At 40.6% G+C, this 15,034-nt stretch overlaps 1 protein-coding gene across 14 annotated transcripts; it reads left to right on the top strand.

Annotated features, from left to right (window-relative positions):
- The first annotated feature begins 7,910 nt into the window (after positions 1-7,910).
- LOC134744487 (uncharacterized) lies at positions 7,911-14,058 on the top strand. 14 transcript variants are annotated; one of them, XM_063678312.1, is made up of 3 exons: positions 7,946-9,370; positions 13,115-13,185; positions 13,624-14,058. In XM_063678312.1, exons 1-3 carry the CDS (start codon positions 8,665-8,667, stop codon positions 13,897-13,899), a joined length of 1,053 nt encoding a protein of 350 aa, XP_063534382.1. In that variant the 5' UTR covers positions 7,946-8,664; the 3' UTR covers positions 13,900-14,058. The 14 variants fall into 14 exon arrangements, with proteins under 14 accessions (XP_063534386.1, XP_063534385.1, XP_063534384.1 ...); XM_063678311.1 differs by having other exon boundaries at positions 7,954-9,633; XM_063678310.1 differs by having other exon boundaries at positions 7,963-9,657.
- Positions 14,059-15,034: the final 976 nt, after the last annotated feature.

The raw sequence follows: 15,034 nt of genomic DNA, 5'->3' as shown, positions 1-15,034 counted from the left end.
ATATATTTTCACAGATAAAAGTAAAAAGATTTGCTTTGCCGCCGTTTTATTTTTTTTAATTAAAAATAGAAGTGTATTTTTCTGCTGAAAATACGCCAACCTATTTGAGACACCTAAATAGTCGCGGTACCAACATTATAATAATAAGTACTGATCATGCGACGTAAGCGCCAGCCGCCATAAGGTACCTTTTGCCGTAAAATGTCACATATCTTTACTATTTCATATCTAGTGAATCTCTAATTCATTTCCCGAATCGCGCCGTAAATTTGAATGAAAACTGTCGAGGTATATCTCTATTTAGAAAAGTAATCAAGGTTGGCGTTGGCAGGTACTTTTGTCGTGTTGTTTCTTACACTACTATTGATGCTAATAGCGTATAAACAAGTCGACATAAAATTGTAATATAAAACACAGTGTACTTTTATTACCACACATTGCTTGTGTAAATACGTTCCTTAGCGTCGTTTAGCGTCGTGCTGCATAACTGTATAGAGTGGTAGGGTAAAACCGGGACAGATAGCCCCGATACACAGACACATATTTTATGTCACAAATAACCCCGGGACAGATATTTTATGTCATAAATAGTGAACAGAATTAAAGATGACTTTTATTAAAATACCTATGTAATATTTTCGTGTTATAATGCCATGTATAAAAGAATACAAAATATGGGGCATTTTCTATGAAAAGGGACCTTATTGTCGATGGAGCTTACTCCGCACAGTGTCGCGCGGCATCGGAGCATGGTTTATAATGGCGTAAGGGCCATCGCGACACAGGATCGGTCGGAGTGGCGAGCCTTGGGGGAGGCCTATGTCCAGCAGTGGACGTCTATCAGCTGACATGATGATGATGATGATGAAGGGCTATCGACAATAAGGTCCCTTTTTATAGAAAATACCACATATAGGGGTGAAGCGGGTGTTCGATGGCTTGTTGCAGAATGCGGCGGGTGTGGATAGGGCAAGGCTCAAAGCAGTATTAAGGCCGGAGTCTGGGGCGTGGATTCAGGCGCTTCCTTACCCGCATTAAGGTTACATGTCAATTCCACACTATTATTTTTAGTCGCTTTTGGCCACCGTACCGATTCGAACCGTACTGATCTAAATATTTTGAAATATGTCGCACGATAGTTTAATTTCGATTACACGTCAATGAATACAAAACTGCGGTCGCAGCATGGTTCCATTTTTATCGTTGGCATAGTGACAAGCTTTCGCACTTACATACTTGTTAGAACGTGACAGGCATGGTGACAGGCGATAAAAATGCATCCGTGCTACCCAGCCTGTGTTAATTATTAAAAAAAATTGTCCAATGTCGCGTTACGTAAAAACATGAAACAGTTTTTGTTGTACCTAACTGCTGTTTTACTTGATATACATCTCTGTTTTAAACTCACGATTTTTACTCATTATTATTCACAACGATGACCACTCTCACGACACCGCGACTGAGACCACGGGGACAACGCCGTCCTCGAAACGTCGAAAGTAAATTTAAAACTTATGTTACGCGATTAAGTCCCATCGTTGTGAATAACAATACATTTCTGTCTCTGAGTCTGGGATTTTGGGTTCGTTTTTCAAGCAGCTCAGGGTTGCCTAATACGAATTTCTCTTGCTCGTTAATATAAATCCCAAGGCATTTCAATCACGGCATTAAACTTTTTTTTAAAGAAAAGAGGTCTACAAGACGCTAATGAGCCGACACCTCAAATAACTCTCCATAGTTGTTTACTTGGCTAGGGTTGTCAGGCAGGCAAGTATCCCGGTTGAACCCTATATTGGCGGTAACAGTGGCGTCATAGCTGCAAGCCAATAGCAGATTCAACTTGTCTTCCTCTTGTCGCGAGACTTGGAGGTTGCTTTAAGTTACAAGCGTCACGACGTGAGAGGAATTTCATGAATAAGAATTCATAGGGTTGTTACGGACCTCGTCGGCGATGGCGGGATAATTTGGACTCCTTTTTAAGAGGCTGGCCAGATATAGCACTAAACAGAGACGAGTAGAAAAACAGGGGGGAGGCCTTTGCCCAGCAGCGGGACACAGTGGGCTTTGAATAATAATAATAAGGTTGTTACAATTGATTAAATAAATGAAAGACTTCATCACCATGTCAGCCGATAGACGTCCACTGCTGGACATAGGCCTCCCCTAAGGCTCCAATGAAAGACTTATTTACTACTAATGTTCAAATAGCACCGAAAAAATAATACACATATGTACATATATACCAATTGGATTCCCTCAATTTAAGTACTAGTAGATTAAAAACCCACAGATTATGCCGATTCTAACTGTCAAGGTATTATTGTTTTGGAAAATTTGAAATTTAACTTAAAATGAAAGTCAGTCTCTCTCCATGCAGCACTACAAACTTCACTAGATGTAGGTTCCGGCCGCGCTCAGTGCCTGTTGACTTGGTACAGTCAGAATCAATATTAGCGGACGAAACAACGCGCGAAAATATCTGTCATCCTTTAAATATCACCTTATTATGTCTGAGTTGCTGATATTTTTTAGAGATATTGCACGGGCACCCCTTTAATTACTAACTTTGAGGGGTTGTTATTTAAGTTGAAGTAACCCAACGGAACGTCGAATATTGTCAGGTGAATTATGCATTTTAAAGACTATGTTGTGCACTAGCGACCCGCCCCGGCTTCGCACGGGTAGTTCAACAAATTTACACTAAACGTTTAAATATTATACATATAAACCTTCCACTTGAATCACTATATCTATTAAAAAAACCGCATCAAAATCCGTTGGGTAGTTTTAAAGATCTAAGCATACATAGGGACAGACGGACGGACAGACAGCGGAAAGCGACTTTGTTTTATACTATGTAGTGAAGGTATGAATATTAGATGGGATGGGATGCTTAAAAGAAACATTGGGACAAGAGAAACACTTGTAGGGAATCCTCAAACCTACTATTTCTCTTACCCCCAGCAATATAAACTATGTTTTCAACACACTTGCTCAAAACGACGTTTTTATTCCACCGATTTTTGGCTCATAATCCTAGATATTAAACACGCGTGCTCTTTCAGTGTATTATTCCACTCGTGCTTTTTCATTTTATTTTACGACTGAGTTAAGAAGGTAACTGATTGCTAATAACACCTAATAATATGCATGGAAAGGGAGCCTTCTTTAATTGGTCGGACTGGCGGGCACCGGCGCGCCCGACCGCCTGTGCAGTGCGCGGCCCGGCCGGCACTGCACAGGCTGCGGCAAACACACAATACTAACTGTTTCAACTATTAAAATTTGATTAATATGAAAGTTTCTTTTTTTTCTCGCAAGTGTGTTGAAAAACGTCGTATGAAACGCGTGTGCATTGGTCATTACACACATCGGCTTTCTTATTGCGCGCTCGCTTACAGCTCGCGCGCACAATATCGCCTCGTGTGTAATGACCAACTTAGCACACTTGTATCATAATGTACTATTATCTTACTCCACTAGAGCGTCCGCCTCCGCTCCTGCTTTACGCCAGTAACCAGTGTTCTCGTCGTTCCGAAGCCCGCGATCCCGACCATTTACTTTAAATAGTAAATACGACGCAAGGATTTTGTCTTTGTGCCTCGTTTGCTACTAAGCAAGTCGATAGCAACTTAACTTGTCAGAATGACTGCCTCGAAAAATTTCAAAATCAAAAGTTATCAAAATCTTAGTATAGATTTTCAGAATTAAACTGAATTTAAAAGAAATATCTAGCAAGGCTAGGGCATTCTGAGGATATAACGATGAAATAATCAGTGAGTAAATTAGTTACTTAAAACTTGGAACTTTTACCACGCAGCCTATTAAACTAGGGGATAAAAGTTTGTATGAGACTTCCGCAAATTTTAATTCTAGAGGTCTGAAAATTTATATTTGGACTCCTTGTTATAAGTAATAAAAAAACATATTTCAGAATTTTTAGTAAATCACCCCCCGATGGAAGATTATCATAAGCGACTTACAAAAAGAAGTGAAATCCCACCAAAAACATTTTCATGTAAAATGTTGCCAAGACGAAACCGTCAGGCTCGCACTGTCAAAAAGTTATCAGATCTAATGTAGAGCCAAGCTTCTAACTGTAAAAGCCCTAACTTCACAAACTACACCTTAGTCAAAATATGTGGCTTGGCCGTTTCGCTACCGTCACATGGGCGTAAGGTGAAAATTTTATTCAGGTATTCATTACTTTTTTGTTATACAGTAGTTCTTGTAGTAACGTATTTTACTAAGGTGTAGTTTGTGAAGTTAGGGCTTGTAGAGTTAGAAGCTTGGCTCTACATGAGATCTGATAACTTTTTGACAGTGCGAGCCTGACGGTTTCGACTTGGCAACATTTTACATGAAAATGTTTTTGGTGGGATTTGGTTTTTACGAGTTTACATGCTCGATACTTTTCCCTACATTTGATCTATACGCGCGTATACGAACGCTCGTATAAAACGCTAGTCTGAAACCGCCCTTAATCAACTTTCGCGTTTATTTGCACTAATCGTGTTTGTCTGTTTGCTGTAATTCAGAAAATAAACAAGTCACCAACAATCGGGTAATAAATTGATTTTCGAGGATGCCGCAATTCGCGGCCCATCGAGAATTAATTTTGCCCACTCTCCTGGCAGAATGCAAATGCATTAGTTAAATTAAATACTGTCACTAGGTATCAAATTGGTATATCCATATGTATTATTGACACTATTGCACATATACCTAAATATAAATCAAGAATATCTTCACATGGCCTAACGCTTTTATACGCATTTCATGACGTTGCTCATAAATACAAGCAGATACAGGTACATATAAATAAAGTCCCCCGCCGCGTCTGTCATGTATGTTCGTGTAAAACTCAAAAACTACTGAACGGATTGTCATGCGGTTATTTTTACCTATCTATAGAGTGATTCTTGAGAAAGGTTTAGGTATATAATTTGGTAAGGTTTTGTGTAAGTCGTGCGTAGCCGGGACGGGTCGCTAGTAACTTCAAATTATGAAGTTATATAATATTTTATTCTCTTGTTGTATTTGTCTCATAAGTTGACCTGGGCCAAGTGGGCCAGTAATATAGCTAAAATTGAAAAACTTACCGCATTTTTGTTTAATTCCGATGCCACCCTTGAGCCTATACGTCCGTAATGTTTCTGTCTGTACCCTCCAGTAATCAGGCAAGCCGACTCGCGCCAGTACTGCCCCGCGCCTAAACTTGCCTTAACACTAAATCCCAGTTAAAATTCAACGAGTTAAGCTGGCTTGAGTAACGGCGCGACGTTCGTAATGTTTCGGAAATAATTCGTAAACGTTACGTCATTTGTTCCGAACCGAACGTTTGCTGTGATTCAGTGTCGGTTCTCTGAACCGCAATGGACCGAAATTCGTGAGCCACAGCAAAAGCTTATTAACTAGTTATATCGAGAGCTCATAAATAATACAAAAGGTAATCACGGTCTATATCCCGGTCAAAATAAGTCTAGTTCTTCCCGGTTGATAAAATTGTTAAGTTTATAAGGTGATAGTCAGCTGTCGCTCCGTTGGCGGGTTATGTAATAGTAGCGCCCCACTTTAGAAAGCAGAAAACGAAAATAGTTGCTTATTTCCTTCAGATTGAAGATTTATCATATTAAGCTGATTTGGGTAGTAGCTATATAGTTTCCCAATCTATCAATTTAACGGAGTGTCTGTTTATTTATTTATTTATTTAATCTTCATTGCACAAAAGAGCAAATCGCAAAAGCAAAGAGCAATCGTACAAAAGGCGTACTTCAGGCTATAAGGTATTCTCTACTAGTCAACCTTCAGGCAAAGCAGATAATTTGTAGGCGGAATCTGTTGACGTTAATGGAGCTCCAGCATGTAGATGTAGATGTAGCGCATGGACGCCCGGTCGGAAGCAGGCGGGCTGTCGATCGCTCGTTGCGTTCATTCAGCCCAATCGGGTAGTTGACAATTTTTTTTATGGTATCAGTCGATCAGGTTTGTTTTGAGTATCAAATATCTGTATGGAACCCATTGTCTTAAAGCAATACAAAAGTCACAAATGATGGTCAAAGTCTGGCATAGCCACTTTACACACACTACATACACTCAATACACTCGTGAAATGGGCCACGTGTAGATGCGTACTTCCATCGCTGGCCCACTACCTTTGTTGTGCGTACGAAAAACCGACACCGCGGCCATCCCATCGCCATCCTGCCGCGCCATAAGCCATCCGACACCACTAACCTCTCTACACGCTGGCCCATCTTGGTGGGCCAGTATGATGGCCCATCGTGTAGAGGAGCCATTAGCTTATCCCTCACCTTGAAGCCTACAAAAAGATTATAATACATATACCTCCCAAGATACCGTAATCTCACCTCACTTGTTAGCAGGCCCCGCACGTCGGCCATAACTCCCGGACTGCATGATTTGATGCCAGGCTCATGGCGGATGGTGATGGTTCAATATGGATAACTAGAATCTGTCTAAGCTGACTTTGTACCGACTTGATTATAAAGTGTGTAAGTGTCATTATAAATGTAATGTTTTCATAGAAAGTTGCTGACTCTAGCTTCTTCTTTAATGTGGCTTCTTACTAAGTCGATAATTAGTTTTGCTTTGTGCAATTGATTTACCGTTAATACAATACATTTTACCTTGAAATGTAAATGGGTTAACATGTACAGTAGTTGTAGTGAGAAGGCGAATTATCGCTAAATTGATTAAATTTTAAAAGTTCACTAATTGTTTAGGTATGTATATTAGAATGTTAGATATTACGTTGTACTAAATCTAATACAAAAAAGGTCCTCTGATTTACATTTACAGTTTGGGATAAGATAAATACCTTCATAGCTGAATAATTTGATTATTTGGAAAATCGTAATAAAGAACAAAAATTTAGAATTGGTGATTCAAAATCAAATCAAAACTCATCTCAAATATAATTCTGTCTACAAGTTCATTTATTTAAAGAAAAATGAAGAACCTCATAAAACAATAAATTTCGGTTTTATCTGAACACAAATTAATCACTTGTAAATGAAATCTGAACTTGACTTGAAGTCCTTCAGGCGTGTTCATTTCAAACTCATTGTTTATTGTACGTAAATTGACTCATTAGTCCCCTACCAATTTATAGGGATTAGAGGTCGTAGAAAATAATTGGCAATAATCTATGTTACAAACTTAAGGACTATCGAACTGTTAAAATGAGAAGTGGTTTTAACTGGAGTTCAGAGGGTATTATAAGTCGAAATTCTGTTATCTGTCTCGTCTGTAATTTCAACCCTCATCCTTCAACACCGCACTTTTCTCGTAAGTTGGTAAATAATACCGCGCATATATCATTACGCGCACTTAATCTGAATTTATGACCGCGTTGACGTAATTCTGGCACTGCCGAGTGCCATTATGCCCATTATACGTTTTTCTTGCTTAATACACGCTGTTTGGAGTTTCATTGCGGGCATTTGGCGCAAATTGGGCAGAGCCCGGAACTGGGAATTATTGTGTTCGGGCTTAAATGTGTCATGGGCGGCATTTGGCGTTTTAATATCTTTATTTGGTTTGATATTTATTACTCATCTACTCCTGAACACATTCAAAAATCCTCCAGAGGGAAGGGCAGAAGGGGACGGGGATTCAATCAAGAAAAGCTTTGAGTTCTGCAATGTTTCTAAAACCACTGGATGGATCTGTCCCTATGTATGCTTAGATCTTTAAAACTACGTAACGGGTTTTGATGCGATTCATTTTAATAGATTAAAGAGGAAGGTTTAAATGTATAATACATCTGTTAAGACCTATCTTAACAAGTAGCAGATAAGTAGGTATTAGCATACCTAAGTACCTACTTACCTAATCTAGACAGATTAAGTCTCTCAATCGTCCTATGATATGTAAAGGTGACATCTACCGAAACTATTGTGTACTAGTTTAAGTGCTCAATAAGCTGTTAGCTATGTCAATGTATGTAATAGTTCCTAACCAATCCGTAGTGTCATAGTGTGGCGCTGTACTTTACTATATAAGCTTCTACATGTATGTAGATAAGCCCACTTTTTCTAACCAGCCTTCTGTAAAACATTAAATTAAGATATCAGATTCTCTGCTTTCATTTGGTCGCCATTACCTCCAACGCTGAACATAATGGTGACCCCTAGTTTAAATCGCGGTTAATCTCAGTACTTTAAAGCGAATCGCTAGTAAATTTAGTAAAATTTGCGAGCCGGTACGTCGAGGAATCGCCGCGTATCCTGATTTAGGCCGGGAGAGCAACGTTACCACGTAGGCAGCAACCGCGTGGGGCTCCGCCGACCTGAAGAAGCTGAAGAGGTGACTAGGAGGCGACCACACCACTCGATCGAGCGGCCTGAGCCAACGCGACAGGCGCCGACCGAGCCACCAAAGCGGGACCACGTGCGTGGCACCGCAGCCGCAGCAGGGAACGGCTACCGCAAGTACCAAAGGGACCACGTGGGTGGTACCACACCAGAGGCAGAAGGAGCGCCCAAGCGAGGGCAATCACCAAGCTACGCCACGCGCACGAGCATCAATCGAGAAGGCAAGTGAGCTGGCATTCCCTAACCTATCTACCAAATCTCCCTACCAAATTTAATTGTAATCGATTTATTTCCTACAAATTGTAAATTGTAATCGTTCTTAATCATGTTAGAAACTTCCAAAAACACTCTAGAAGAGTTAGAAATTAGGCAGTTAAAAAATAGACGAGGTGTCTGTAAGCGAAAATTAACTGTATTTAATAAATTTATAGAAAGAATCGACTCAAGTGCATTGACGGCCGAAATAATTGTAGACATAAGCTTAAGACTAGAACAATTACCAAAGTTATACAATGATTTCTCTGAGATACAGGACCGGATCGAGACACTGTGCAGCGACGAAGGGGACATCGAAGCCCACGAGGCCGAGCGTATGTCATTTGAGGACACATTTTACCGACTTAGCGCTAAGGGCAAGCTGCTGGCGAAGGTAGATACCGATTCAACACCAAATGACCATATTCCGCAAGCCCCGCCGCAGCAACCCCTCGGTGAGTCGATAAAATATCCCGAAATTAGCCTCCCTAGCTTCGACGGAGACCTAACACAGTGGCTGCAATTTCGAGACACATTTGATGCCCTAGTCAACCAAGCTAGCTTAGCACCGATCGTAAAATATAAGTACCTACGCAGTTGTTTACAAGACGGCGCACTTGAGGTAATTAGTTCGCTCGATTTCTCCGAGGACGCGTACATGCTCGCGTGGCAGATGCTTTGTGAACGTTATAATAATCCTAAACGTTTAGTCACCAACCACATGCGAGCCTTGTTCGACGTGGAACCGGTACCGTCAACTCCTTCGGGTCTAAGAGGTCTGTGCGATAATATTTCCAAACATTTGAGATCTTTGCGCTCATTAAATGTACCTACCGAAAATTGGGATCTCGCAATTATTCACATGTTAGTTAAAAAGTTAGACAGTCGATTGCAATCAAAGTGGGAAAACAGTGTTGATTTGAGAAAATTGCCTTCGTTGCAGGATTTCAAAACCTTCCTAAAGAACCGAGCTGACCGGCTGGAAGCGACCAGCCCAGCAGTACCATCGGACGCACCCAGCACTTCCAAGAAGGCCATGGTAACCACGTCCGAACCTATCAAGGTAACCTCCAAACAGTTTAAATGTAACCAGTGTCCGTATTGTTCGAGTACGCATTATATTAATCAGTGTCCAAAGTTTAGTGCATTAAACGTTATCGCGCGCATCCGAGCCGTGAATAAATTACGATTATGCTTTAATTGTTTGTCCGGAACGCATGTCTTAACAAACTGCAGGGCCAGTACATGTCGAGTATGTAAGGGCAAGCATCATACGTTACTACACAAACCAAATACCAACACTCATGTAGGTAGTAACCCCGTACCAACGCGATTACCAATATCAACGTTAATCGACGAACAACCGAGTTCTAGTCAAATCGAGACTACCTTGTCGAATAACACTTTAATCGAAAAACAAATAAACAATGCGCGAAATAGGTCAGTTTTCCTTACAACAGCCCAAGTGCTCGTTAGGGATAAGCATAACAATGTGCATAAAATGAAGGCATTTTTAGACAATGGCTCGCAAGAAAATTTCATTACCGAAAACGCGGCCAAAAAGTTACAATTAAACAAGGAACAACTTGCCTTAAATGTCATAGGTTTCAATGAAAAAGTGTCTAGCCTTTTAGAATCGTGTGACGTAACATTGCATTCCTTAGACGGAACCTTTACAACGAATTTGTCCTGTTTTATTACGCCTATAATTTGTACTACCAACATTTTAATACCAAACGTGCAACGTTGGCACATTCCGTCGCGTTATAAATTAGCTGATGACGAGTTTAACTTAGCTCAAGATGTAGATTTGCTTATCGGTGGGGAGATATTCTTTGATTTACTTCTTACCGGTAAATACAAGCTCGGGCCCGGATTACCGGTTCTGAGACGCTCGCGATTAGGATGGATAGTCACGGGTTCCGTACAAAAAAAAACCGAGTCTGCCATTCAATGTAAAGTTACAGTAGAAACTCAATTAAAAAAGTTTTGGGAAATAGAGGAGGGTTCCGCACCAAATTTACCCTATGATGAAAAACAATGTGAGGATATATTTCTGAAAACTCACACTCACAACTCTGAGGGTAATTTCGAAATAGAACTTCCATTAAAGCAGCCACCTACCAAGTTAGGTCAATCTAGGCACATAGCATATCGGAGGTTCAAAACATTAGAATCCAAGTTCGAGCGGAACCCCGAATTTAAAGATAAATATGTGAATTTCATGCGCGAGTTCGAACAAGCTGGCCATATGATTCAATTACAAGATAATTATGATGGCCCATGTAATTTTCTACCCCACCAAGCTGTTTTTCGCGACTCCCCCTCAACCCCTATTCGAATTGTTTTCGACTGCTCATGCAGAACTGATAACGGCATTTCTTTGAATGATATCCAATACAAAGGCTCAATAATACAGGACGAACTCATAAATATACTTCTACGATTCCGAAAATACCAATATGTTATTAACGCTGACATACAAAAAATGTACAGATGTATTTATGTTAAACCAAATCAACAATACCTACAATGCATATTTTGGCGGGAAAATACTCACCAACGACTCCAAATTTATATGCTGACCACATTAAGTTTCGGCTTAAAGTCAGCACCACATATTGCAACCAGATGTTTGTTACAATTGTCAAACGAAAACCAACACACATTTCCAGCAGCTGCAGAGGCCATAGCGAACCAGTTCTACATGGACGATTTTATCGCCGGCGGCGACGACGAGAATCAGGTAGCTGAAACTGCATCACAGGTGAACGAGATCCTGCGGGGAGCCAACTTCACGCTGCGGAAATGGAAGTCCAATTCCGAAGTCATCATAAAACGGGTGAGCGAAACACACACACACCAAAACACACACACAACCGAATTTGGAGATAAAACACATAAGGTCCTGGGTTTAGCGTGGTCTAGTGACTCAGATGAGCTTATGTATACCATTAAAGAAAACCAAATTTCACACCCAATCACCAAAAGAAAGGTACTAGGGGTAATTTCGTCCATTTTCGACCCCCTAGGCTTGACGGGACCAGTAATTGTAGTAGCCAAAATATTTATTCAAAAATTATTTAAGGCTCAATTAGATTGGGATACCGAATTAACACAAGACTTGATCCAAGAATGGAACACATTCTATCGAGACTTGTTTTTATTAAACCAATTGAAAATTTCGAGATGTACAGTCATACCCAATTATGTAACGATACAAATTCATGGGTTCTGTGACAGTAGTATTAAAGCCTATGGCGCTGCCATCTATATACGATCAAGCGATAGAGTAGGAAACGTACAAGTTCACCTACTTTACTCAAAATCAAAAATAAGTCCAATACAACCCCAAACTATTCCAAATTTGGAACTTTGTTCCAGTTTACTGCTCGCGACACATGTCGACAAAATAAAACGAGCATTAAAATGTGACGTTTCCGGAATCAACCTGTGGTCAGATTCAAAAATAACATTATGTTGGATAAAAAATAGTAACCCTAAATTAACTTGTTTTGTTAGTAACAGAGTCACAAAAGTATTATCACTTACAAACAAGCACGAGTGGTCATGGGTCCGCTCGGAGGATAACCCCGCCGACCTTTTGTCCCGAGGGGTAGCACCAGGCAAGCTGGAAACCAACCAGTTATGGTGGTCTGGGCCGGCGTGGTTGACCCAAAGTCCGGACACATGGCCGACCCACGATTCTGAGTCACTAAATCATGCACCCGAGGCCGAGAGCGACGTAAACATAACTCTCACCTTGGCTATTAGCACAGAATCTAACGACACGATACAATATCTTTTCCACAGGTGGTCAAGCGATAAAACACTTATTCATGTATTAGCATACATACTTCGATTTATATATAATACAAAAAATAAAACTCGAACAATTAATCCAAATAATAAATTATCAGGACCATTGTCCGTAGAAGAATTAAAAAAATCGGATCACGCATTAATTAGACATGCACAAATGGAATCATTCCCACACGAATATAAATTATTGCAAAACAATAAACCGGTTCTTAACAAATCAAAAATATTATCTTTACACCCATTCATGAAGGACGGACTCGTTCGCGTAGGCGGACGAATCGGTCTTTCGCATTATGCATATGAAAAAAAACATCCTTTAATATTAAGTCACGAGCACGCGCTTACCAAACTACTGATGGCAAACGCACATATACGTACTCTGCACGCTGGCCCTCAGTTATTACTTTCAACTATTCGCGAGCGCATCTGGCCAACAAAAGGTAGGATGTTAGCCTCGAAAATTGTAAATAAATGCGTTCCGTGTTTTAGAGCAAATCCAAAGACTACTAACCCTATAATGGGAAACTTACCCCCCTCAAGGGTAAATCCTTCCCCCCCCTTTGCTATCACGGGTATCGATTATGGAGGACCTTATAACATTAGAGATAGGACAGGGCGTGGTTACAAGGTCTCTAAGTGCTATATAGCAGTGTTTATTTGTTTTGCAACAAAGGCAATTCATCTCGAATTAATTACAGGGCTCGAGTCAGCCAATTTCCTGGCGGCGCTGCGACGATTCATCGCCAGGAGAGGTAAACCGAAGGAGTTGGTGAGTGACAATTCAACAACCTTTCATGGGGCTAGTAACGAGCTAAAAGATTTACAAAAATACCTACAGGACAGCTCGAGCGAGCTAGTATCTCATTGCGCAGACGAGGGCATAAAATGGAGTTTTATTCCTGTCTATACACCTCATATGGGGTCCCTATGGGAATCTAGTATAAAACTTACCAAATATCATTTAAAAAGAGTATTAGGGTTATCTTTGTTAACTTACGAACAATTTGTATCAATCCTATATCAGGTAGAATCTATGGTAAATTCTAGGCCACTATGTCCCTTACCTAGTTCAAATCCTGACTATCCTGTCCTTACGCCAGCTCACTTTTTAATTGGAAAAGCACCAAATTCACTTCCGGACGAAGATTATAACCATGTACCAAAGAACCGATTAACTCACTATCAACTTTTGCAACAAATCACGCAGGACTTCTGGCGGCGCTGGTCACGTGACTACATCGGAACGCTGCAGGAACGCACGAAGTGGAGGAGCGCGCGCGGCCCAAGCCTCGCAGTCGACACCGTCGTCCTGGTACGAGACGAGCGTCTGCCGCCCTGCCGGTGGAGGCTGGGCAAGATCGTCGCGACGCAGCCGGGCCGGGATGGCGTCACCAGGGTGGCCGTCATCCGAACCGCCAGAGGGGACATCCAACGCGCGTTCAATAACATTTGTCCATTACCTACTTCGGGTGAAGTCATATAAGTAGTAAATACCTACCAACAGTACCAACCTAATGTAAAGTTCAAATAATTATAACTAAGTGTCTAATAAGTATAATTAAGTACCTAAATTACCTTACTTACCTAGTACCTATGTACATAATTAGAATACCTACTCCCTATTTAAAATAAAAATCATTTCCTATTGTTGTTTCATTTATAAGAATGGGCACAGATCTAATTAAATTTTAAGTAATTACCTAACTATAACTCGTAACAAAGAACTCTGCCCATCCTTACTGATAGGTAAAATGTATAAAGCCTATTCTTTGAAATACCTAATGTTACTCATAAAACATTAACTATTTCAAGGGGTGGCAAAATGTTAAGACCTATCTTAACAAGTAGCAGATAAGTAGGTATTAGCATACCTAAGTACCTACTTACCTAATCTAGACAGATTAAGTCTCTCAATCGTCCTATGATATGTAAAGGTGACATCTACCGAAACTATTGTGTACTAGTTTAAGTGCTCAATAAGCTGTTAGCTATGTCAATGTATGTAATAGTTCCTAACCAATCCGTAGTGTCATAGTGTGGCGCTGTACTTTACTATATAAGCTTCTACATGTATGTAGATAAGCCCACTTTTTCTAACCAGCCTTCTGTAAAACATTAAATTAAGATATCAGATTCTCTGCTTTCATTTGGTCGCCATTACCTCCAACGCTGAACAACATCAGCATTGCACCCGTGCGAAGCCGGGGCGGGTCGCTAGTTGCTCTATAAATTCAACTTTTCCCTTAAATCATAATTATGTAGGTACTAAAAAACGTGATCTCCGACTTCATAAATTTTTGATGAAGCTTGAGACCATATTCTGTTGTAAAGCTCAGTGTCTGAAATCCCCAATCCCCATGGATACCCACTTTGGTATGCAAGCGACGTCTCGAGGTGTGACGAAGTGACCCCCCAATTGCATAGCGATGAGGCGATGAGGGATGAACTGCATGCTTAGCATATCCGAACTGCTATGGAGGTACTTCTTAATAGCTTCAGTTGAAAGTCGAAACGGTAACTGTAACGCTTCGGTAGTTACTGCGAGTAGTTCGGTAGTCAATAGTTAGCGATCATTTAAATCGTTATCATGATTCCAAAGGCTACAGTCGAAGTCAAAA

Source organism: Cydia strobilella, chromosome 9, assembly GCF_947568885.1.
Source record: "Cydia strobilella chromosome 9, ilCydStro3.1, whole genome shotgun sequence".
In the NCBI taxonomy this organism is placed as follows: domain Eukaryota; kingdom Metazoa; phylum Arthropoda; class Insecta; order Lepidoptera; family Tortricidae; genus Cydia; species Cydia strobilella.
The sequence above is the reverse complement of the archived record's forward strand: the minus strand, read 5'-3'. Positions and strand labels throughout refer to the sequence as shown.

Excerpts from the sequence above, each read along its gene's own strand:
- LOC134744487 (XM_063678302.1), top strand. The coding sequence starts at position 8,665 with ATGTTAGAAACTTCCAAAAACACTCTAGAAGAGTTAGAAATTAGGCAG. Across the intron at positions 13,186-13,623 it reads GAGGTAAACCGAAGGAGTTG|GACTTCTGGCGGCGCTGGTC; the intron begins GTGAGTGACAAT and ends CAAATCACGCAG.